At 43.9% G+C, this 26,433-nt stretch overlaps 1 protein-coding gene across 3 annotated transcripts in view; it reads left to right on the top strand.

The window, feature by feature from the left end:
• The window catches only part of HDAC8 (histone deacetylase 8), a 219,012-nt gene that overhangs the window by 180,623 nt on the left and 11,956 nt on the right, over nt 1-26,433 (top strand). For all 3 annotated transcript variants that reach the window (XM_063083263.1, XM_063083267.1, XM_063083268.1), the window contains one exon: nt 15,465-15,570. In XM_063083263.1, the coding sequence (XP_062939333.1) occupies nt 15,465-15,570 (106 nt within the window). The remainder of the gene's footprint in view (nt 1-15,464; nt 15,571-26,433) is intronic.

The following is a 26,433-nucleotide window of genomic DNA, read 5'->3' as shown; positions in this document are numbered from 1 at the left end:
GCTCCTGGTCTCTACCGGGGAGCGGGAGACCAGCTGTTGGCAAGCCCACAGCTGAGCCTCCCGGCCCAGCCCAGCCTGTCCTGTCCCTTTCCATGCTGTCCGCTGCCGTGTGCGCTGGCTCTGCTGCAACCCAGGCCGGAGGTGCCTGCTTGCCTGCCCTTCCTCTCCATGGGCTGCACATCTGGGCTTGAGGCAGAGTGATTCACACTTACAAACAGAAACAACCAAAACAACAAAAACCTGCAGGCCCTGCCAGCATCAACCGCTGCTTCCCCCGTCCACAGGGATTTCCGTCAAGCTTCTTATTGATTCAATCCGTGCAACGTGTTCATTATTCTCCCCATATTGGGGATGGGGAATGTGAAATGAACCGATATGTCCAAAGTCATCGAGTTCATCATTAGCAGAACCAGAAGGAGAACCGGAGGCTGTGGATGCTGAGCCGGAGCTTCTGTGGGAGCCCTGGCCAGGTCAGGCTCCATCAATTAGGCATTCCTCTCTGGTAATGGATGCATTTTCAATTTTCAAGTGTACTAAATGTTGCTGTCTGTGCTGCTGGTCAACTTCAGGAGAAGCCAGCACAGGAGAGTTGAGAAGTGGGGGTGGGGAGCAGCACTTTTCCAGTTTGTGCTTGCGAGCTGTGAGAACCAAGCTGACAGCCTGGCCCAGGAGGCCACCCAAGGTCTTGCCTCGTCAGTACATTGTCGGGCTGCCTCTGCCAGCAGACTTCTTGCTGCTCGCCAGCACCAAGGTAGTCGCTAATCAGGTAAACCAGTGTTGAAGAAGCATGTATAACATATCAAATCATTGCCTAATGAGCCTTCCCTTTGGGTCCCATGCAGACCCAATAAATGAGTTCACTGCACATTTGCTCAAACACTCATTCATTCAGCCAGCCTTGAGTGAGAGCCATCTTTGTGCCCTGCTTTGTGCTAAGAAAGCATCTTTGTGCCATGTGGTTCTTGCTCCTAAGAGCTGCACTCACAGCCTAATAGGAAAGAAGGGCACATAAACAAACATGCTAGAGTGGGCCAGGGGGCTGTAAAAGGCCTTGTGGAGACACTGGGGAGGGAGCGAGGAACTCTGCCTTTGGGAAGTCAGAGAAGATTTCAAAGAGGTTACATTTGAGCTGGGTCTTGAAAGATGAGTAGGAATGGTCTAGGCTGAGAAGGGAGGGCTGGGCATTCTCTGCAAAGGGAATGGTAAACAGAAAGGCAGGGAGGTGTGACAGAGCGTGAAGGAACCCAGGATCCTTTTGCATAAGTAGGATAAATGAGTTTCCATTAATGTATCTCATAGCCTTAATAATTTAAGGTCAGACTTAAAGGTGGTCCATCACTCCAGTTTACTGGTTATCCATGACCTTTGCTTCCCTGCCCTGCTTTTGTGCCAGACTTTTGGCCTTTTTATAGTACCTCTGAACTTAGCTCAAAATCTGATGCTAAAATAGACCATTTTATTTTGTTCATTCTAAATTTTGTGCCAATCACACTGGCCCACTAAATGGCTTAGCCATATGTTATTCCACATTTCTTGGAGCACCAAAAAGAGGTCTTTTTTTTTTTTTTTTTTTTTCCCCTAGAATCAAACCCAAGAAAGCAGAGCCTGCTGTGGGGAAGTGTGGCACCAAATCTTTGAGGACACCCAGGCTCTATGTGCTAGGCTTCTGCTGCCCCATGTCTGTTCTCAACCAGATAGCATGTTTGTTTAGCTGCTGACTGCTGTCTTCATTAGAGGGACATTAAAACACTGTTGGTTTGAGTGGGGCAAGGTGATGAATTATCCTTGCATGGACTCTTAAATAAACTATTAGGGGGTGAGACTAAGTGTACCTTTGCTAATCTGTCAATGAGTGTTAGCCACATTTAGAAACTTAAAGGGGCCAATAGCCGCGAGTTAGTTTTTGTAATGAAAGTGAAAGCCCTTCCATTTGTCTAGCCTTTAGAACTTTATGCAAAATTTCTCCCGTTGGTCCTCATAAACAGACCTTTAGTTTGGCAGGATGGAGATTCATGTCCCCATTTTATCAATGCAGAGCCTGGGCCTTGAAGGGTTAAATGATTCTGCATTAGTCCGTTTCTGTTACTTATAACAAAATATCAGAAACTGGGTAATTTATAAAGAAATGAAATTTATTTATTACAGTTTTGGAGGCTGGAAAGTTCAAGGTCCGGGGAACACATCAGGTGAGGGCCTTCTATGTGGGAACTCTCCACACAGCAATGCAGAGTGTCACATGGTGAGAATGGGCTGAGCAAGAGAGCTAACCTGATCACTTACTCTCTTTTGAAAGCCATTAGAACCATGCCCATTACTCCAGAACGGATCAATCCACTCACTCACGAAATACAGTGCTTACAATCTAATCACCTCTTAAAGGTCCTGCCTTTATCATAATAGGATTTCCCACCCTCTTAACATTGTTACTATGGAGAGTAAGTTTCCAGTACATGGACTTTTGGGGGACACATTTGACCCATAGCAGATTCCTAGTAGTCCAGTCTTGCTAGAAACCAAGCCCCTGATCATGGTGCTGGGGAGCTTTTCTACTGCCCCATGCCACCTGCCACTCAGCGTGGCAGTGGGCATGGGCAGAGGCGGTGCTCACACATTTACAGGACCGCTGGCTGCGGGGAAGTACAAAGTCCACGATTGTGGAACAGGCTCCCCAAGATGTTCACAGTATGTTCACCTTAAGAAGTACCTCCGGATGTTTGCCATTTTAGCACCAAACTAGTACAGCAGATCAAGAGTGATAAATAGCAACCTTGGAGAGCAAATATCCCTCCAAGACATAAGTCATTTACTCCCTTCTTACCAGCGGGATCGGGTTCAACCTGCATAAATCTATTGTAGTGTATTTTAATTGCTTGTAAACTAAGTGTTTCCTGGATATGCCACTGAACATGAATAATTAGAATCATTTCAATGACTGGGTTTTCAAAAGCAAATGGGAGAGCAGACAAAAAAGGGGCTGCTCAGAAGCAAGAGTCACTTCTTAAGGTGCGAGTGAGAGCGTTGTCTCAGCCTTCTCAAGTTTGTTTTGTTTTTTTCGTGATGTCACTAGAGCCGCCTGTTTTTCAGCTACTCTGGCTGCCCTTCATTTTTTATGCATCTCTCATGTTAAGTAATGCCAGCTGCTGACAATGAGCGTGCCCAACTGACCACATGTCAGAGTCATTCATTCATCTGGCAAAGATCTATGGAGCACCTACTGTGTGCCAGGCCCATACCAAATCTTGGAGATAAAGAAAAGAGTGAGGCCCAGTTCCCACCCTTGAGAAGAACACTGCCTAGTGGGGAAGACAAGCACATAAACAAGCAATTACACACTAGAATGTGATAAGTGCTAGAGCAGAGAGGTCTGCAGTGATCTGTGAGAACACAGAGGAGGAATTTACTCCATCTGAGGGAGCTGGGAACAGCGCAGCATTCATCAAGGACTCAAGGGAAGTAAAAGAGCTGACCAGATAAAGAGGGGTGGGGAGACCCTCTACGGTTCAGTCTGGCTACAGTTTAGGGGCCATAGCCCAGACCGTGGTCTGAGATAAGGCTGGAGAAGTTGGCTGGGCCAGACTGCAGGCCTTTGTACGTCCTGCTTTAGAGTTTGGACTCTGTTCTGCAGTCAGTGGGGAGCCAACCACAGTTTTTAAGCATGGGGAATGACATGATCAGATCTGAATTTCTGATAGAAAACTCAAGGAGGGAGGGGTGACAGGGAAATCATTTAGAGACTGACTCAGAGAGCACAACTTGATTTTGCTTTGTCTTCCCTCTGGACTACAGGAGGGAAGACACCTCCATGATGGCACTTATCACAGAGCGTTATAATTGCTCCCTTGCACAGCTGTCTCTCCAACCACTGCTTGAGGCAGGGGGCAAGTTTCATTCATCTCTTAGCAGACAGGGCCTGACACACAGGAATGCCAGGAAACATTGGTATAGTGTGAATGAGTGAACAAATGAGTCAATAGGTTCTGAGCAAGTACAACTTCAGTTTGCCCTCAAGTAACCTCTCTGATGGATATATCAGAGATAAATCTTGCTCTGATGGAGTATCAAGTCTATCCATGGCTTTTCCCCTCTCTCTGCCTAGCCCATCAGTTTATCACTGTCTATCACAAAAGAAGAATGCCTTATTCAGAGAAGATAAGAAAGTTGCTTACAGAGCTGTGCTGGTGCTGGTTTTGACCCAGTACTCTGTTCTTTCTGTAAATTAATTTTTGATGACTTGTTTAGAATATGTCTTCAATGTTATTCTGCTTCTTCTGCCTTTCTTACCTTCTCTGCCTTCCTATTTAAATCTTCCTCATCCTTCAAGGCCAGTTAAACTGCCTCCCCTCTCCTCCATGAAGCCTTATCCACTACCCAGCCCCTGCACTCGGAATTAAGAATTCCCACTTCAGAATTCCCAGAGCCCCAGACAGAGGATTCACCTCTGACATTCTTCTCATCATAGTTCCTCCTGCACCTGTCTGCATCACCTAACTAGACTGCAAGCTCCTCAAGGCCAGAGACTGTATCTGCTTCATCATTGTCTCCCTAGTACCTACCACACTGCATCCTGCCCCAGCAGATAACCAGTGAGTGTTTTCAAATAATCAAAGCACAGTGCTTGCTGTCAGGCTGTCCCCTGAGAGAGAATGACAGTCTTGGGAGTACTTCTATGCCTCTTGCTATATTCCTGCACACAGTTAAATATGTTTTTATTTGACAAATAGTGAAAAAAAAAATCATTGTTCATCGAACAATGGGAATATCACAGAGATAGAGATCCCCTAAACCTTATTATTTCAGGTATTTTGAAATTACCAAATCCAGTGTCTCTAAACAAAGCACAAGCACACCAACCCATTCAGGGTCATAAGTTCAAATCTTTGCTGAGGAGTTTATTGCATGGTAGGGCTCACCTGTGGTGCTGAGTGAACAAAAAAAGATTCTCTTTGGAAGGACTTACACTGAATTAGCTCTACTTGGAACATATTAAGCATAAGTTGAAAGAATTCAAGTTTTCCAGGTGGAAATGTCCAGCAGACACTTTAAAATGCAAGTCAGAGGCTGGGGACAAACACTGACTGACCCAGAGATGTAGGATCTCTGCATAGATGTGATTAAAACAGCAGCAGAGAGGGAAATCTTGCAGACAGAGAGAAAAGAGGCTGAGGGTACAGCCTGAGGACACCTGCATTTCAAAGACAGATGAAGGAAGATGATCCAGGGAAGGAGACTGAGAAGGAACAGGGAGAGCCAGTCGTGATGAAGAAGACAGTGTCAAAAGGAAGGGGGTGGTTGATGATGTGCTGGAGAGAGATCACATAGGATGAGTGATAGCTGAAAAGAAGACATTAGGTTGGGCAATTAGGAGGTCATTCTTGGTCTCTTGAAGCAGAAATAGCAAATATAGGGCACATATGACTACATCCCCCCAGCGCCCACCCTGCCCATCATGTACTTACTCCCATGGATCCACTACAAATTGATCATGATGCACTTTCCTGCTGAACCTACACACAGCTTCAGAATCCTTCTCAACACAGTACCCCAAGCAGCTGCTGCCAGTCAATCTGAGTTGCCAACAAGCTGAAATCTCTTTTCCATCCTGATTCTAAGAAACAATTCAATGGAGGTGTGAGGAAGAAGCCAGACGGCAGCAGGTTGAAGTGTCTGAGAAATGAGGGGGTCAAGGTGGTGAAGAAAGGAGAGACTTGAAGAAGTTTAGCAGTGGAGGGATGGAGAGAGGGCAGTTGCTTGGAGTAGTATACGGAACAAGCCAGGGCAACATGTACATATTAGTACTAATCCTCCAGCCGAATCAGTTTTCAAAGGCATCTTAGTACTTATGCAGCAACAAGCCAGGTGAAGCAGTCTCCCTGTACTCTCACTTCTTCCATCCCCACCCTTGGTTTAAGGAAAATTTGATGTAAAAAAGCTTCATGTGTAGGCTTGTTTCCAAAATATTCATTTGATTAACAGAGACATATGGTATAGCTAGAGTTGGCCCTGCACATATTTATGAGGGAAGAATTCTCTGTACTAGTGGAAATTTGAGGATAAGCAGTGATGTGAGGAAGGTATTAGTCATGGCCAGGGCCCTTCCTTAAAACCCCTGAAACCACATGTATTAGTCCGTTTTGTGTTGCTGTAACAGAATACCTAAGACTGGGTAATTTATAAAGAACAGAGGTTTATTTGGCTCATGATTCTGGGACAGCTGCATCTGGCATGGGCCTCAGGCTGCTTCTACTCATGGTGGAAAGTGGCAGGCAGCCAGTGGGTACAAGCAGATCACATGGCGAGAGGAAGCAAGAGAGAGAGAGGATGTGCCAGTGTCTTTTAAACAACCAGCTCTTGCGGGAACTAATAGAGCGAGAACTCACTCACTACCCACACGCCCCACGGAAGGTATTAATCCATATGACTCAAACTGTCCCCATGACTCAAACTGCTCCCAACACTGCCACATTGGGGATCAGATTTCCACGAGTTTTGGGGGGACAACACATCCAAACTCTATCACCATACCCTGAAGGGAAACCTTGGTCTGCAAGGAGACCCCTAGTGAAGTGGTAGCCACACTGCCCTTGTCTTTCCTGCTTCCTCCCTGTACCTCCTTCCTCCCCTCCACAATCAAACCCCACTTTATCTCCTCTCCTCCTTTCTATCACCTCTGTCCCCCTGCCTCTCTTCCCCACCACTTGCAATTTCTCATTCCCTCCTCCTGTCTTCCATTTTTCTTAGTCACCTTTCATTTGTACTCCTTCCCTTCTTGATATCTCTGCCCCTCTTTCTGGATTCAAGGTTTTTGGATACAGGATAACCTCTTCAGAATTCACCCTCATTCAATCTGAAAGGACATTTGTAAAGAAACCCAGTTTTAGTACTGTCCATTACATTTAGAATTTGTTTCTTTGTACAGTCGGTAAAGCATAAGAAAAGTGATAATATCTAGCATTTAATAACAACATTTACTGAGCATTTACTATAAGCCAGATACTATTCTAAGTGCTTTATATGAATTAGCTCATTTATTGTTACAACCACCCTATAAGGTAGATTCTGTTATTATTCCCATTTTACAAACAAGAAAACTAAGGCACAGAACAGTTAAGTAACTTGCCTAAGGTTACACAGCTAGTAAATGGTGGAGTAAAGATTTAGGGATCATCCCACATGACTCCAGAAACCTGTCTTTAACCACTATGCTATTGCTTCATGATGTAATGGAAAGCCCACTAGACTGAAAGTTCAGAGCTGTGGGTTTACGTTCACATCTGTTACTATGTTACACAGTGTTAGCATTATGACTCGGACAAGTCTTGTCCTGTGCCCCCAACATGTGAGGGCATTTTATTATACTCTAACCAACAGCACACAGTTTAGCTTGGATTTATTCCTCTGCCTTTCCTGTAATTATATCTTCCTCTCTCTATGTAGATTTTCATTTCCTTGAAAGCAGTCACCAGAACTTCTTCTTCTTTTTTTTTTTTGGACTTAGCTTCCCCCTCCCCCAGAGCCTAGAATGATGCTTAGCACCTAATAGAATGCACACATGTGCACATACACACACACATTACTGTGGATTGGCTAACAGGAACCTTTCTAATTAGACGATATGCAAAAGGGCTATATATATGGGTTCACAAAGCCTCTAAGTACTTTAGCTAATGAAAAAAGACTTATTAATATCGGGCATATTCTTCGCTTAAATATAATTCGTCCTCAAGTAAGGTAACGTTTCCCATTTATTTTGCTTAATAAACTTTTTTCTATACCAATACTTAAAATGCCATTAAAACATCTGAATAATAAAATTATTTCTATTGCCCTATTCATTCACTCGCTCATTCATATAAACAGTTCTTGGCACAACTCGGCACTGGTGTATAAGCCTCACCATCAAGCAGTTCTTAAGTACCAACTCTGTGTCCAAGAGGTGAGATGAGGACCACAGGTGGGACACAGATGTCGTCTAGACAGGCCACCAGGTTTCCATTCCAGCAACTAAGAATTCATTTTTTCCTCCATGCTTCTGTCCACCTCCACGTGTAATATCTTATCTCCAGTAGCCCACATCTCCCTGACCTCTTTTTTGTGCTCTGGACACTCCTAACCCCCAGCCCCTCGCCTGCTAGCGATCGCCTTTGATGTGCTGCTTCCTGCCACTCCGATCCAACAACTAATGGAGTCATTATTTTTGTTTGTGCTGTAAAGCCATGGCAATAAGATTTACTCCTGATAATACCACTGCAATTTTATGTCCTTAAAATGTACCAGAAATGGCATATGTAATAACCGGATTTCCTGGAAACGGAAATGTTTTTCTGGGAAAAAGAGGGCTTTTTTGTTTTCATCATGATTGGGCCCAGGTTCTTTGATGGAGTAATTGTTGATATAGGAACAGTTAAGAAGTATCATATGAGACCATGCTATGGTTCAAAGTGCTGGTGCTGTGTTATTCTGGTGATAATGCGTTCTCTTCACAGGGTAATTCATGACAAGAAATGCTCTCCCTGGCCAGGGCCCACATTACAGTCCCAGGCGCCACTTCCCCAACTGAAGATGCAGTAAAGCCTCAAGGGTCTACAACAGAGATTGGCACTGACTTTGGGCTTGCCCAGATAGAATTGAGTGTAATTTTTAGGAAAAGGTAGACCTGGAGTTAACAATTTTTAAAAAAATGAGAGCTGCTTGGAGCATTATATAGAAAGGGGGCTGGACAGAGCAGTGTCATTGTATCCCCAACTGACCAGAAGAGAGAGGGGAACTACTTCAGCCGGAGGGGCACATTGCCAGCATGGCTGATGTATCCCCTTAAGCATCTTCCTTATGCTGCCTCTCACCTCTAAGGTTCCAAGAGATTTCACTTAATTCTCTTTCTTCTCTTCTTTCTCCTTTTCCTTCTATCCACTGGATCTTTTTATCCCCCAACTACCTTCTCCCAATGTTTTACTTAAGTCCCCATCCATGACCTCACTTCCACACACCACCATACATCTCTAGCCACCTGCTACACGTCATGACCCAGATACCCTACTGTCATCTCAAACCCAACTGAACCCAAGCCCCTCATCTTCCCTTAGCTAGACTTTGCTCTTCCTGCTAGTTTACTTCAGCTCCAGTCAGTGGCACTGAGATTCTCCCACTCCCCAGACTCAAAATCTAGGAGTCAGCTTCGATTTCTCCCTGCTCTCTCTTTTCCTCCACAGCAACCAACTGCCAAGCCCTGCTGAGTCTACCCTCGCATATCTCTTTCCTGTTGCTCCGTCCCCACCGCAATCACACTAGTTGAATTCCTTGTTGCCTCCCCCTTGGACTCTTGCAGTCACCTCCACAGTAGCCACCCAGCCTTTCTGTGCTGCTCCCTGTTCTCATCAGGCACAGCTCCAGTCCTTTCCCTGCCCCAGTGCCTGTCACATCAAGTCCTGTCTCCTCAACCTGGGAGCCAAGGCTTCCATGCTCTCCTTTTCTGACTTTAGCCAACTTATGGTACTTGTCTCCTCTGACTACCCCGCCACAGACACCCCATCCCTCCCTGTCTGCAATCACCTTTATCCTGCCAGACCCTAATCTTCCCTACTGGATGTGAGTCACCTTAGAATCCCAATCACACTTTATTTCATTCTTTCAACAAGCATGAATTAAGCACCTATTATTTTCAGGCCTTATGCTAGGAGCTGCAGGTAATATAAAGATGAGTAAAACAGTATTCCTCCCTTGTAGATCTCTGTCTCATAGGCCAGAAAAACAGACATAACTAATTCTAAATCCCTATCAGGCTGCCCCTGACTCCCGTCCTATGGGCTTTTCCCCCTCAGCCTGTAAATATACTTAAGACTCTCCCATCTTAAAACGTGCGCCCTACCCCAGGTCCATCCCTGTATCAAACTCCTAAAATAATGTGTTCTCGTCCTCATTCTCATCTCTTCTTCCTCCCATCCAATTCTTTAGCCCACTCTAGTCAGGCCTCTGTCCACACCCTCCTGACTGACTTTGCTGCAGCAAAGACCTCCTTCCAATGAACATATCAGAAGCCACTTTTCAGACTCCTCTTATTTAACCTCTCTGCAGGATTTCAAATTGTCTTCAGAACTGTTTCCACTCCCTCTGCCTACCTCTTCCCCATGATTCTTTCCTTGCCTCTCTTCTCTTCTCACTCCGCAGTAAGCCCTATCCACCCCCACCCCTCCAGCCATGGCCATCTTGTCCAGTTCCTTGCTCCCAAATCTATAACACGTATTGTGTCATAGGCCCACCCTCTCTCCTCACCTGGGCCTCCTTTATCATACAGACCACTATATCGTCAGGATCCTGACCCTCAACACGCTGCTAACTGAACACCCCCTCACACACATACACCCCATCCCCAAACCTCCCTCTCTGCCTGTATCCCTCATCCCATTACTGCTTCTCCCACACAGCCAGAAATCCTTGACTCTCCCCTCTTCCTCACTCCCCACAGCCAATTCACTGTTTAGTTCTATTGATGCTATCTTTGAAGTTTTTCTGTCTCTCCATTCCTCCCACAACTGTCCTAGCTCAGGCCCTATTACCACTTCCCAGGGCTGTGGCACCAGGCTTTGGGCTGGTGTCCCTACTTGCCTTCTTCCTCTCAAATTCCAGTACATTCTCCTTCTACAATGCACAGCTGTTTATTCCTTCATTTAAAAGCTTCCAGTATCTCCCCCAAGCTTCCACTCACTTATCCCACAACTATTTATTTACTACCTTCTAGGTGCAAGCACTGTTTTGGGAACTGGCAGTACAGCAGGGAAGAAAAAATGTTCTGCCCTCCTGGAGCTTCTAGGCTAGGGTAAGGCCAAATGCCTTAGCAAGGCCTGCTGTGAAACTCGTGCCTGCCTGCCCAGCCTTGTGTCCTGGTTCTTGTGCCCTACCCTTCACCATAGCTAATCCACTTCAGTGCCTAAAATGTGCCATTCTGTTTCACACTCCCTGTCTTGCTCAGGCTCTATTGGGAAGGCCTTCCTGCCACCCTTCGTACCCCTCTGCTGGCCCTACTCCACACTCACTTCCTCTAGGATGGTGTATGGGCTCCTATAACTAGTGTTGATCTCCAGGATTACCTGGGTTCAAATCTCAGCTCCACATATACTAGCTGTATGATTTCTCTCAAGTTATCCAACCGTCTGTGTTTCAGATCCTCATCTTAAAATGGAGCAATAATAGTACCCACCATATGGGTTGGTTGTGAGAATTAAGTTAGTCAATCCATAAAAAGTGCTTAGACACTTTAGGTGCCTGACATATAATAAGCCTGTAGTAAATGTTAGCTGATATTACTTTTACTTTTAGTAATAGTAATAGCAGTAGTAATAGTAGTAAACCACTCATCACATTGTTCTTTAATAATCCCTCCTATTAAACATGTCTTATTGTCTTTGTACCCCAGCGACTAACCTAGTCTGGCACATAGTAGGTCCTTACTAAATATTGAGGTGAGAATAAAAGGATCAGCTGACTCAGGTTTGTGGCTTGGTTTCCTGTGACCAAATGGGATTATGGAAGAATAATAGCTACCTTAAGTCTTCTTCTGAGTATCTTTTGGACCACATACCTAGTTGTATGCTGTTTGCATTGTGTGAGCAAGAGCTGGAAAGGAGTGAGCAAGAAAGGAGTTGAGCCGGGCTGAACTGAACTACGGCTGAATCATTTACACTTCTTTATTCATTGACACTTGGGTCAAGAAAGGACTGATCGCCCTAAGGTAGCCTTTACCTTCAACTCCCATCCCTCGGCCCCACCTCATACCCCGCTTGCCCTCTTCCAGTACCATGTTCCCTTCAAAAATGTATAAACTGAAACCCAGAAAGCCGAAGGAATGCTGAGAGGGAAAGCAGAGAGGGGTTAGCACCTCCCTCCTTCCTTTAGTGAGATCAAAGCCAGTGTTTTCCCTTGAAAGGCGGCTGGCCTCTTTCATCCCCTGCTCCACCTGTCTGGGAATGGGACTGCTGCTTGCCCATTTCCTTTCCTCTTTGGGGCTGGAGGGCAGTTTCAGGGTGGGGCTTCAAGCTATTTCCAGTACTGGCCAAATCCCTCCACCCCAACATCTCTGTTGCCTTGCGTGATCATATTTCCTTTCTACCTCGCCAGTAAGTAACAAGTGGCAGGACGGTAGGACAGGAAACTATGAGAGAAGTCAGTTTCTCCACTGGCCCTAGGCTGAGCTAATGGCTTAAGCAAGTGGGGAGGGATACTGGGGCTGCTAGGCTTGATCTGGCAGGAGCAACAGGCTCTTCTTTCTACATCTCAGCCCCAACCGCCTCACCCGGCATCCCTCAGAGTATGGATGAGGTACAGTTAGGCAAGGTCTCTTGCCCCAGGAGAAGGGAATTCACATTTATTAAAGTCCTACTATGTGCTGGGCTCTGTGCTAGGCCCTTTTATAGATATTACCTCATTGGTCCCTAACAACCCAACTAGGTCAATATTTATCATCCCTCTGGTAGAAATGACAAAACCGAGTTTAAGAAACTCACCCAAGGCTCACAGCTAAATCTAGGCGCCAAAACCCAGCCTTCCCTGACTCTAAAGCCAGTGTTCTTTCCACCTCATCATGCAGTAACAAGAGTCTAGAAAAGCTGTTAATGCTATAAGTTGACTCTGAATTATTCCACACAATTAATTGAACAGCTAGCTAAACCCCTGGTGAATTAATTTAATTCAACATACACTTAAGGAAAACCTGTGATGCCTTGAGTTCAGCTCTACAGGGTATGCAAAGAGAACACGACAGAATTTGTTGCCTTTGCAGAGTTCATAGTCTGGTAGAAAAGATTTAACAACTGCAAAAACAAAAATATAATATAACAAAGAAACAGAAATGGCATGACAGAGCCAGAGAGGTTTAACAGGGAACCACCTTTGTTTTAGATACATCCTATGACTTCCTGGTGCCTATTGCTTCCCTCAGCCCCAAACAGAGTCCCACAAGGCCGGGGCCAGCCAGCTGCCATGTCACAGCATAGGGACTTTCTTAAACCATCTGAGTCCCCTAGCTTAAGAATAGTGCAAATAAGTAAGACCTGGGAATAATATTTGATTGGCAAAGGTAGGGAGGAGTTTACAAACCCAGACTTGGCTTAGGTGCAGCCAGCCTGCTTTAGCAGAGAATGGGTTATTTATGACACTTTGCCCACTGTGTGGCTTAGTTAAAGCCAGGTGCTAATGAAGCCAGGACAGGAGGCTTAATCCAAGTAGAGCTGAGTTCTGTCACAGGGCAGTCAGTTCTGGCCCCAGCTGACCATCTTGCAACTGTGTGCTCTTGGACAAAGAAGACGCCGAAGTAGGAGAGTGTGGGTAACCACACAGTAGGCACTCAGAAGTTGAGGACGTGTTATTCCAAACACTAAGCCCAAAGCAAATACCTCACGATGTGTCTTGCTGACAGAGGATCAGCAGTGTCATCTCTGCATAAGGAGGCAGTACACTCCCTCCTCCTATACCTCAGCTAGGCCCCCTGCCTCTGATTTTTATAGCACTTTGCTGCCAAGCGTTTGGGTCTCCTGGAGGCGCTGCTTCATTGCAGCTGCCTTCTGTTGCTCTCTCAGCTCAGCCTGTCTTTCCATATGCATGAAAAGAGTGTACCACTTGACACCCTCTGGAGAAGAGGCCGCCCAAGAAGAGAGCGTCACACCTGTTTGAAGCCTTCTGTTCCAGAGCCAAGCCCACAAGTTCCTCAGGCTTGGACTGAGGGACCCTCTTTGGCTAAAAATACAAGCCTCTCAAGTTTCTTTAACCATGATGGGGGAATTGTTAGTTTCTGGATGTGTCCCCCAGGTAACCCCTCTTGTCTGTTCCACATATGGGTTTGGTAAAGATGATCTCTACTCAAGGCCTCATATCTCCAGAACTCGGGGCTTCAGGCATCAGAGAGTAATAACGCCAGCAGGCAGGACCTAAGCCCCTCTCTAGATCAGTACACACACACATAAACACAGGACATTATAAGCATTGGCACAGTCTTGAGCATTTTCCTTTTAATTAAATGTGTAGAGTTTTCTGTCATAGATGTGCAAAAGCCATCTCCCCATCAAATTACTCCCATGGATTCCACAAAGATGCGTTAGAATCCCTAGAGATTGTTCCACAAAATCTCCCACAGTGCCAGATGTACCTCCAGACTCTTCACAAGGGTAATTTGGTGACAATGGCAATACCCTGGATTATTTTTAAGAAGCTCTTTGAATGGCATCAAAGTCATGACACCTAGCAAGATCCCTTTTTCATGCCCTCTGTACCTTTTTTTTTTTTCATGGAATTTGAATTTCCCTGGTTTACTTACCACCTAACAATATCACTATTGAAAGCACATAATGTTAAGGACCATATGCTCTCCCTCCAGAGAGTGTGCACAAATACTATTTCTGTTAAGAACTAAACAGAAATAGTAGCTTTGAATATTTCTCATTCAAAGACTCATCCCAATTGAATGATTCCCTTTGTCATGGAGTGTTTTTCACCAAGTGGGCCCTAACAGAGATGCTGAATCAGATATTGTGACTTACCAAAGGTCACAAGGAGTCATCTAGTGAGCTAGAAATAGAAGCCACAAACCTTTATCTTGATTCCCTGAATTTAAAAACAAATAAACTCTACTACAGAGAAAGAAAAACTGAAGTAGAGAAACTAGACTTGTTTGCCATTCCTGGGGCAGGAAATTTAAAGCAACCAATACGAATAGGCTGCTGCCATGGTCTGTGAGGACCAAGGAGAGGAATAGGACACAGGTGCTGCCTGCCTTCAGGGAGCTGATAATTTAGTGGGGAAGGTCTGGTCACTGTTGAAAAATCTCTGTCCAATGCAGAATGTGCTTATGAGTACCTAGAGGACCCAGAGGAGATCTTGTCCATCTGTATAGCCCCCACTGCAGCTGGCACAGTGACCTGCATGTGATACGCAGGCAAGCACTATTTGAACAAGAGCCATATGAGAGGTATCAACAGAATGCTCTGGGAGTTGGTGGAGAATGAAGGGCAGCTTTCTGAAGGAGGTGACATTTGAGCTGTGCCTGGAAGGATAGGGAGGTTTGTCACAGGCAGCAGGCATTGAGGGAAGGCCTTTGTAGGCCCCGGGGAGGAGCGATGGCAAAGATCCTAAGGGGAGATAAAGCATGGTATGATGTGGGAGAGCACAGATGAGTCTGGTGTGGCTAGAGAAGAGGGTGGCAGTAAGAGCTGAAGGTGGAGAGAAAGCTTGAGACCTGAGCAGACCCTTGAACAGGAAGCTGAAGGATATAGCAGTGGACTCTCACTGGAGGTCGCAACAAGGGGTGGGACGTGATAGCGTCAGGGCAGGGCCTCCTGCTGCATCATCCTGCTCTGCCCAGCTCGGTCTCTCTTGCCTTGTCAGTAGTGGTGAGTTTATTTGATTGCCCTGTTTGTATGTGGTTTGGTTTGGAAGTTTTATGTGGTTTAGCTTGTTGTTTAGCCTTTCCCTTTTCCTTGCAGTTTTTCACAGCATATGGTCCTGATTATGTGCTGGAAATCACGCCAAGCTGCCGGCCAGACCGCAATGAGCCCCACCGAATCCAACAAATCCTCAACTACATCAAAGGTGAGCACCACCCCTCGAGTCCTGCCCTCCTTGTGCCACCCAGTTGCAGTGGCCCATCACTGGAGGCTTCCTCAAATACCATTTGTCTTTTAGTGGCTAATCATTTCACTGACTTGGAAGGCAAACCACTTCTTAGCATGACAGCTTGTAGTTGGAATTCTACACTGGCTTTCTGGTTGGGATTGTCATTTGGCCTGCTAATGTCATCTTCAGAAGGACAAAAGTTTCGGCTTTAGGCACCTCCAATAGAAAACCAGTTCTAAAGTGTGCCCTGAGACCCTTTTGCTTTCAGAAGGCCAACAGTAAAATGCCCTTTAAGATGAGGGAAGTTCAAGTTGATTGAGACTTGGGGCATTGGAGTGGGGAAGGGGCTTGCAGACATTCTATTCCAGTAGGCTTGGTTTCTTGGTCCAATAGAGCCTTGAGAGATTGGGGAATTATGATGAGTAGTCAGGGGTTCTACCATCTTGGAATTGAATTCCCTGTCTCACCCAGAGTACTGGAGGTGGGGCTGCCACCCTACTCTTCTTCCCTTCCCTGAGGCTGCCCTGGAATCATTCTAGTCTCAGGGTGGAGGGGAAATGGCAGGCATCAGGCCATCGCCCTCCTGATCACACTGGCCACTAGCTGTTTGGAGTCGCACCCTCAGCTTTGCAGGAGAGCCCCTCCCAACCCCAGATGCTTCACAACTCACTTCATCTACCATTGTTCTAGTATTTGGGGCTCCCTTTCCTGTTTAATTTAGATTGTATTTATGTGTGTGTATTTTTTTGGATCCTGATTATTTGCAGATTTAAGAGGCCAAGGGTATTGTATTGCCCACCCTAGAGAGTGAAATTCTCATGTTAATTCATAAAATGTCCAAGATAGCACCAGTTCTCATACCTTTGAGTCCCTCATTAGAATAGAATCCAACATAAAAGTGAGGCCTTTCCTATGCCAGAGTTAGTCTGAGGGAACATGGTGCATCCCAAGGGTCTTTGCTAAGCATTACATTAAGGTCCATATCCACTAGCAGAGCCCAGTCTATGACAACAGCCAAGTCTATAGCAAGGACCCATGTCCTGGGCTCCTTGGCCGGAGAAAATGTTCTAAGCTAATAAGTCATAGACCCTTAAGGTTATACTCACAACATTGCTTATTGCCCCTTCTAAGGTGTCCCAAATCCCTCAGCCTTCTCCTAACCCTATCATTTCAAGCCACCTCCCTTTGGCCTCTCAATGGCTACCAACCCCACAAGTTTTCTCTTCCTAACCAAATCCTCCTCCCTGGTCCAACCTTTAAAGCCTTTAAAATTCTTCCATTCCTGGCCCTTTTCCAGTCCTTCTCATTGTGCCACAGCCCTGATAAACACGAGTGATCCGCCCTAGTTTCCCCTTGTTCCTCTCAGACCCAGGACACATTTCCTGTTTCCCTTGGGACTGATCCTGGACCAACTTCTCTTATCCTTCTTCCCTCAACCTTGCCATTCCCCCATCCAGGCTCTAAATCCTGGTAGAGCACAGACCAAGCAATAGAAACAGAGAAACTAGACAAGCCTCTGCAGCTACTTGCTCACACCTCTGTAGGTGCAGATAGGGGTATGCCCTTGCTTCCCTGCACATGTACCCAGGCACATAGCTCCAGAGAGTGCTGACATCTTGCTCTTGAGGACATGGAAATGACAAGCAGGAGAAGACATAAGGAAGGAAATGCAAAGGGAAGAGAACTAGGACTCCACTGTTCATTGCAGCACTATTTACAATAGCCAAGAGTTGGAACCAGCCCAAATGTCCATCATCTGATGACTGGATAAGGAAACTGTGGTATATCTACACAACGGAATACTACTCTGCTATGAAAAAGAGTGAAATACTGCCATTTGCAACAATATGGATGGACTTAGAGAAAATTATATTGAGTGAAACAAGTCAGGCACAGAAAGAGAAATACCACATGTTCTCACTTATTGGGGGAGCTAAAAATAAATAAATAAATAAATAAATAAATAAATATACAAGCAAATAAAGAGGTGGGGGAAGAAGACACAACAATTCCTTGAACTTGTTAACACAAGTGAACAGATACGATGTAGTGGGGGGGAGGGGAGAGAGGGAGGGGAGAAAAAGGAACGGGTAAAGGGACACAAAAATCAACTACAATGTATATTGAGAAGTTAAAAAAAGAGAGAGACTTACAATAAGAGGCTAGGATGAGGGTTGGCGAAAAAATAATAGATCTTAGAGGACACGGAAAGTACATGGAAGTCAAGATATTTTAAAGATCCTAACAGGTTAAAGCAATAATCTGATTGTAACCCAATGAAATTAAACTGAGAGAAAACATATGGACCAGGAATTGGATGCTCAGAAACAACTGGACACATTCAAAATGGGGAAGACCTGGCTTAACAGCATTTTGTCTGAAAGGGAGTTAGGGATTTTAGTTGATGCAAAGCTCAGTATGAGTCACCAGGGCAGGGTAGCCTCCAGAGATGCTGATGCAGTATCAGCCTCACTTTAAAAGGGCTCTAGACAAATAGGAGCATGTTCCAGGAGGTCAGTCGGGCTGGGGAGAGGACCATAGCGCCGGCTCCAAGACGTCTGGTTGGAGGAGCCAGAGCTTTTTGGAAAAGAGAGGATTCAGGGAGATGTGGTCTCTACTTCATATCTCTGAGATGCTGTCACAGAGCAGAGGAAGTAGACAGGATCTATGGGGCCACAGGGCATAGAGCTGGACCCATGGGTGGATATTATAAAAAGGCAGATTATCATTCAATAGAAGAAAGAATTATCTAACAATTAGAGCTGTCCAAAGTAGAACAAGCTGCCCAGAAAGGAATGAGGTCTCTGTCACTAGAGATATACAAGTAGAGGCTAGACAATCACTTGGCTGTCATATTGTAGTGGGGCTCCTGCCCTGGGGAAGGGTGATTAGACTAAATTATTGTTAAGGTTCCTTCCAACCCTAAGATTCTAGGATGCTGTTTGTTACAATGAGAAAATGGGGGGGGGAATAAAAAGAAAAAGAATATGATGAGAGTGCAGGGGTTGGTAGATGAGTCACAGTTGTTGGATGGGGGAGAGGTAATGCTGTATAAAGGAAAGAATTAATGCAGAGAAGAAGAGAAACTAAGTGAGGAAGAGTGGGTAAGGAGGAACCAGGAAGGGCAGACAGCAATTAGAGCGGCTATAGAATACTAGGAATGTTCAGCTTTTCCATTTAGCCATCCCTTTCATATTGACAAAGTCTTGTGTTCTGGCCACACAAACCAGCAGAGCAAAGTCCAGAACCGAAAAGAAATTCAGCTGGACCTAGAAGAAATGAGGCTCGAACGAAGTCCAAATGCTGCTAAAAATGGGCAGCCTAACCTGCTATACCGATACTGTGCCCCTCCAGCCTAGTGACGCATGCTGCCATCAGATAGTACGTTGCCATGACAATGGTCAGTGTGGAACGGCTGCTGAATTTTCTGCATTCTGAAAGATTTTCTTGAACCCATCTACAAGACTGTCATTTGTTCTTGCTTATAAAAACCTCAGAGAAGCTGGCCATTTCTCATCGTGCCTCCCCTCCCCCAACCCCACTCCACTGAAAGCAAAGAGTAGGGTGAGGGGTGCAGATTGATTTGGAGAGGCGAGATGGGGATGAGGAAGTGGATGGCTTCAGCTCCACTCCATGAGAGGGAGTTTAGACATCACGTCCACTTGAAATGGTTCAGCCTTTGAGCTTAGGTTTTTCCTCTTTCTCACCACATCCCTTGGAAGCACAAAAAATGAGATTTTAGCCTATTGGAAGTCAAACCTGAGAAGGTCCATCTTGTAGACATGCATTCCACATACCAAAGGATAACTGTAAGGACAGGCAAATTCAGACCTCACCTTATCCCATCTTCACTGCCCATTATCTTTCTGAGAGAGGAAAAAAAGACAAAAATAAAACCATGGATTGTCAATTCAAGCTGTTAGCTTTATACAGGGAAGATCTGTTTTGCTCCCACAAATTGCTCTTCTTGTGCCGATGGGCTATCTTGAAGGGAAGTGTCATTGTTCACAAGGAAGTATGGGTTAGAGAGCGGATGGCTCAGCCCAGCTCATGACCACTACTGTAGAATCATTCTTGCACCATCTGCATATGCTCAAAGTTGTTTGCCTTTCCTCTGGTTGAGTACTCCTGAAGAATTGGCTCACGGTGAACCTTCCAGAGTTAGAACAGTGCTGATGTGACTAATCCCCAGAGAGGGCTAGCTCCCCAAGCCCTGCTAGCTCTGCGAGGGGAAATGGGGGTAGAGATGGGAGGTGTTCTGCTGAATCATGTAGGGGCCCCTAGGGGGCTCAGAGCTTCATGTTGTAGCCCAGGCCCAACCATCTGGGAAAAGGGAAGAGGGTGAGTTGAACATTTGTGAGTATGAGTTGAAGTTGCAACTAGAGGTTTCAACACTTGCCCTGAGTTCCCAGAACTATACCCCAAGTTTGCCTGGGATGGGAAAAGAATGGGGTCAGGAGGTAAAGAAAAGGAGGAAAGTAGGGGGATGGGATGGACACAAGAGGGAAGAGAAAGGCCTTGTACACATCTGCCCTTTGTGACCCTTAATGAAGAAGGCTTAGTAGGCAGCCTCTGCAATGCAGGGTTGGGGAGATGGGCCAACAAACTGATGCAGATGTGGGAAGAGACAGCACAGGTGAAATAATAATAGCTACTATTTACCTTACAGATGAGGAAACTGAGGCTCAGAGAGGATAAATGACTTGGCCAAGATTGCCTTTATTCATTCATTCAGCAAGTAATTACTAAGCACAGCCTATGTGCCACAAACTGTCCTAATAAGTAGTGGAGCAGATATTTGAACCAAGGTCTGTCTGGATTGGAGCTTTGGAGTCAGGCTCTTTGGCCTTTCTGGTGCCCTGTCAAATCTCTTCATCATCTCCTATCTGTTTTTTCCAGTCACCCCTAGTACACCCCTCCCACCCAACACTACATACCCAGTTCCTTCCATGTGGCTGATCCAAAGCACCTGAAATCTCATGTCTCCCTGGAAATAGGAGGAAGACAGCCATGGGCAACCCTCAAAATTCTGGCCCCCCTGACCTAGGCCTTTTAGCCCTCCCTAACCCCCTGCCCCTGCCATGGCTGTCATCACGCCCACCATACTGTTATCTGGAGTTTCCAGCTCCATTTTGAGCCGAGTAGAGAAGGAACAGAGAAGAACAGAGGTAGGAGAAGGAACCAGCTCACCCAGCTCCTGCTGTCTGACGTGCACTGTGGCCACCAGCCCCGGTCCGCTATTTACAGTTCCATAGCCCTAAGCTGAGAACCTTTGCACATTTGCCAGTAGTATTCTCAGGAGAGCCATTGTGCTGGGTGTAAGCAGCACCTCCTCTGGCCCTCTGGCAGGCGGAAGTCTGGGACTGACATCCTTCTAGGGGCTAGTAATTGGGGCTTCGGGTCTTGGCATGTTCAAGGCCTGCTTGAGCCCCAAGCTTGAAGCAGTGCTCCTGCCTGGTGGGACTCTACACCATGAAAACTCAGCTTCCTTCCACACCTTCTTTTGCTTCCTGAGAAGCCATGAGGATAAGTGGAAAGGCAGGCTTGGTCCCAAAGACAGACTGACCATTTGCTTTAGGGCTTCGTGGAAGGACTTTGGAACAAGATTGTGAAGGATACCCTGAGGCAATTTGCATGACTTTGGGTGAGGATCTCTGTGATGTCCAGTTTAATTTTTAAAATGTATTTATTCTTTTATTTCGGTAAAATATATATATAACATAAGATTTGACATTGTAGCCATTTTTAAATATACAGTTCTGTGGAATTAATTATATTCACCATTACTGTGTGACCATCACCTCTATCTATTTCCAGAACTTTTTTGTCATTCTAAACATAAACTCTGTACCCATTAAGCAATAACTTCCCACTATTCCCTCCCTGAACCAGTTTAATGTTAAGAGATATGACTGTGTTTCCACTTTAAAGCCCAGCTCTATCAATCAGTGCATATTTTTTGAGCCTCCCATGTGCTTGGTGCCATGGGAGATATAAGACAAGTTTATGACATGGTCCCTGCTTCTGATAAACAGTTGAGAAATCTAGGTGAGGAGACAAAACTAACCCCCTTGGACAGATCAGAATATAATGAGAGCTGATGCTACATAGAAGAAACTGAGGCGTAAGACTTTAGGGAGACTGCTTTCAGAAGGCTGGGAGGATTTGAAAAGATCAGACTGGGGATATGCTCCTGAGCAAGGGAAACTCAGAAAGGTGGGGGCAGGGAAGATTGCAGGTTCCCTTGAATTTCAGGCTGAGTAGTCCACATGGGATATAGCAAAGTGGGAGCCATTTAAGGTTCTGGAATTAGAGCACAACATGATACAGTGATATTTGGAATGAATCGTGATGGCAGTCCAAGGGTGAGCCTGCAAGGGCCCGGACTAGCAGTGGTGGTGGGATGGGAGGAATGGCTGAGAGCTGTTATGTAGAGTATCACCAGCACTTGGAGGTAGCTCAATTTTAGAAGATCAAGGAGAAAGGAAGAAGCAAAAATGACTCTGATGTTTCCAGACTGGTTACCAACTGGGATTGGAAGCTTTGGGGGAAGGGTCATAGTTTTACAGAAATATACACTGTTTTGATATATTGAATTTGTGGTATGGTACTAATTCCATATAGTACATATACATGGAAAAATTTGTAGCAGCCAATTAAAAAACAAATTTTTAAAGATAATTTGATGACATGAGAATATGCTCATGATCACAATGTCAAGTGAAGAAATAGGATACAAAATGGTTTAATACAATATAGTCTCAATTTTGTACATGTATCATCTCAATTTTTGTAATGTGTGTGTGAGTGAGTGAGTATGTGGATGTGCACAGAAAAACACTAGAAGGAAATGTGATACTTTAACCAAAGTAGTTTACTTTAACAGTAGTTATCTAGGATTGGAATTATGGGTAATTTTTATTTGTTCTTTATTCTTTTTCTGTATTTTTCAAAATTTCTACCATGAACATGATTGCTTTTGTAGTCAGAAAAAACGTAATACATGTTTAATTTTTTTAAAGAAAAGGATAATAATCTTTCGTCAGACCTTATGTCCCAATCCTTGGTTTACAAAATTTAGTCACTGCACTTGCTGGGGAAATATGGGAGTGGAGGGTGAGTATTTTACATGTCTCAGGTGCTGTTTCCTTTCTTAGGTACCTCAAATAATTCTAGGGTGCTCCCATTTGTCTTGAAAAGAAGATCATTCCTTGACTCACAGTGTAAACTTCTGTCCAGTAGAAGGGCAGAAAATCGAGCCACCTTCCTTTCCAAAATTCCCATTCACTCCAAGGCACATGTCTTAGTCTCTCTGGGTTTTCTCTTCTGCTTCATTGATCTGTGTGTCTATTCCTCCATAATCTTGATTACTGTAGCTATATAATAAATCTTAAAATCACATAGTGATTCCTCTTACTTTCTTCTTTTTCAGAATTGTTTTAGTTATACTAGTTCCTTTGCCTTTACATATAAGCTTTAGAATAATCTTGTCTATCTCTACAAAAAATCTTGATGCGATTTAGATAGGAATTGTGTTAAACCTATATATCAATTTGGGGGAAATTGAAATCTTTACTACGTCAAGTCTTCCAATCCATGATCATGGTATGTCTCTTCATTTTGTAGATTTTCTTTGATTTCCTTCACCAGCATTTTGTAATTTTCAGCATACAGATCCTGAAAAGGTTTTATACACAAGTATTTCTCATTTCTTTGAGTGATTGTGAATGGAATTATATTTTTAATTTGGGTTTCCATGTGTTCCCTGTTAGTGTATAGAAATATAATTGATTTGTATTTATTGATCTTGTATCCTGTGACCTTGCTGAACTCATTTATTAGTTCTAGCTGTTTCTTTGTAGACTCCTTGGGATTTTCTACATAGACCATCATTTATATGCAAATAGAGACAGTTTTATTTCTTCCTTTCTGATCTTTATGCTTTTTACTTCCTTTTCTTGCCTTATTCCATGGGATAGGACTTTCAGTACTTTGTTGAATAAGAGTGGTGAGAGCAGACATAGTTGCCTTGTTCCAAAACTCAGAGGGAAAACATTGTTTTTCACCATTGAGTAGAATGTTAGCTGTAAGTTTTTGTAGATGTAGATTTTTGTAGATTTTCCTTATCAGGTTGAGGCACTGCCTCCTCTTTAGTCCTAGTTTTTGGAGAGTTTTTATCCTGAATGGGTGTTGAATTTTGTTAAATGTTGTTTCTTCATCAGTTGATACTAATACTGAAATATATGTGACTTTTCTTCCTTAGCCTTTTAATATAGCGGACTAAACTGATTTGTTTTCAAATATTAAATCAGCTTTGTGTACCTAAAATAAATCCTTCTTGATCATGATATGACTGGTGTCAACATTTTACCAGTGTGAATGAAGTGTAGAAACCCTATCTACCTTTAAGTCCCTTTGCTCTCCCCCATTTATAATATAATTGTCTTAAATATTTTCTCTATACACATATAGAACTACATACAACATTGTTATAATTTTTGCTCCAACTATCAAACATAATTTAGAAAACTCAAGAAGAGAAGGAAAATCTCTTATGTCTACTCATATTTTTACTCTTTCCATTGTTCTTTCTTCTTTGCTGATGCTCGTTTCCTTTTTTTTTTTTTTTTTTTTTATCATTTCCTTTCCATTTCAAGAACTTCCGTTAGCTATTCTTTTTTAGGGTAGATCTGCTGGCAACAAATTCTCTTAGTTTTTCTTCCTCTAAGAATATCTTTATTTTCCCTTCATTCCTGAGGAATATTTTCACTGGAGAATTCCGGGTTGACAGTTATTTTTTTTCCATACTTGAAAAATATTATATCACTTCCTTCTGGCTTCCATGGTTTTTGATGGAAAATCCACTGTCATTTGAATTATCAGTGAATTTTCAATTACTTTATACGTAAGGCTTTGTTTCTCTTCTGCTGCTTCCCACATTTTTTTCCTCTTCTTTAGTTTTCAGGAATTTGATTATAATGTGTCTTGGCATGGATCTCTTTGGATCTATCCTATTTGGGATTCATTCAGCTTCTTAAATCTGTAGGTTTATGTCTTTTGCCAAAGTTGGGAAATCTTTAGCCATTACTAACTTCAAATATTTTTTCAGTCCTCCCCTCTTTCTCTTCTCTCTTTGGGACTTTGATGACATGAATATTAGATCTTTTATTATAATCCCACATGGTCCCTGAGTTTCTACTCAGTTTTTCAGTCTATTATTTGTCTTTTGTTCAAATTGGGTAATTTATTGTTCTATCTTCCAGCTTACTGATTTTTTTCTCTACCTCCTCCATTCTGCTATTGAGCCCATCTGTTGAGTTTTTTTATTTCACTTGTATTTTCCAGTTCTAAAATTTCCATTTTATTTTTATTTTTTCTATTTCTTTGCCAACACTTTCTATATTTTTATTTCTTTCAAGCATGTTTATAATTGCTCATTGAAGTATTTTTATGATGGCTACTTTAACCTCCTTCTCAGATAATTCCAACATCTGTGTCATCTCTATGGTGTCATCTTTTGATTGTCTTTTTCTCATTCAAGTTGAGAGTTTCCTGTTCTTGGTATGATGAGTAATTTTCTAACTATATCCTGAACAGTTTAGGTATGATGTTATAAAGCTCTGGATCTTATTTAAAGCTTCTGTTTTAGCAGTCTTCCTCTGATACCATGCTGGCTGGGGAGGAGGGCGCTACCCCATTGCCTCTGGGTCGAGGTAAAAGTCTAGGCCCCCTACTCAGCCACCATTGACACCCTGAGGGGAAGAGGAGCACCTTATTACTTCTGGGCAAGAGTGAAAATTCAGGCTCCCCACTAGACTTCCACTGATATCACCCTGCCCAGCAATGGGAGTGGCACCTTTTGATTACTCCCTATGTGGCCTCTATCAACACAGCAGTGGGTGGGTCTCCATGCCATCAAGCAGAGATGGAAAGTCCTGGCTTTTCACTCTGCCTTCTCTGATACCACCTGGTGGAGTGGAAGGGGAACCTGGTTACTCCTAGGCTAATTTTACACTTCAGTGTTCATTCCTTCAACAAGTATGTATTTGGCATTACTATGTGCCATGCACTATTCTAGGCACTGGCAATGCAGAAGTAAATAGGACAGATAAAGGTCTTGCCCATCATGGAGCATACATTCTAGTGGGGAAGATAAACAATAAGCAAATAAATATTTAGTGTTGGTTCTGATAAATTTGGGGGAGGGGTGCTATTTTATTTTGTTTTTAATTTAACAACTTTTTAAAAATCATATTTATACTTATTTTGTGGGGTACAATGTGTTGCTTCAATACATGCATATACTGCACAATGATTCACTTTGGGTAGATAGCATAGTTTTGTACCCCTTAGTCCACTCCTTCTCTTCCAGCCCCCCTCCCCTCCCAGCCTCTGGTAACCATCATTTTACTCTACTTCTATGAGAAGCACTTTTTTTTTTAGATTCCACATATGAGTGAGACCATGCGGTATTAGTCTTTCTGTGCCTGACTTGCTTCCCTTAACATGATGGTTTCCAGTTCCATCCATGTTGCTGCAAATGATGGGATATCATTTCTTTGCAGATGACATGGTCCTATACATAGAAAACCCTAAAGACTTCACCAAAAAATTACTAGAACTGGGTTGGCTGGTTAGCTCAGTTGATTAGAACACAGTCTGGTAACATTTAGATGAAGGGTTTGGATCCCCATACCAGCCAGCCACAAAAAAAAAAAAAAAAAATTCATAGAACAAATAAGTAAATTCAGTATAGTGGCAGAATGCAAAGTCAGCACATCCAAGTCCATAGCCTTCCTATACGCCAATAACAAAATAGTTGAAGAAGAAATCAAGAAA

This window comes from Cynocephalus volans, chromosome X (assembly GCF_027409185.1).
Source record: "Cynocephalus volans isolate mCynVol1 chromosome X, mCynVol1.pri, whole genome shotgun sequence".
In the NCBI taxonomy this organism is placed as follows: domain Eukaryota; kingdom Metazoa; phylum Chordata; class Mammalia; order Dermoptera; family Cynocephalidae; genus Cynocephalus; species Cynocephalus volans.
This window is presented reverse-complemented; position numbering and strand designations above follow the sequence as displayed.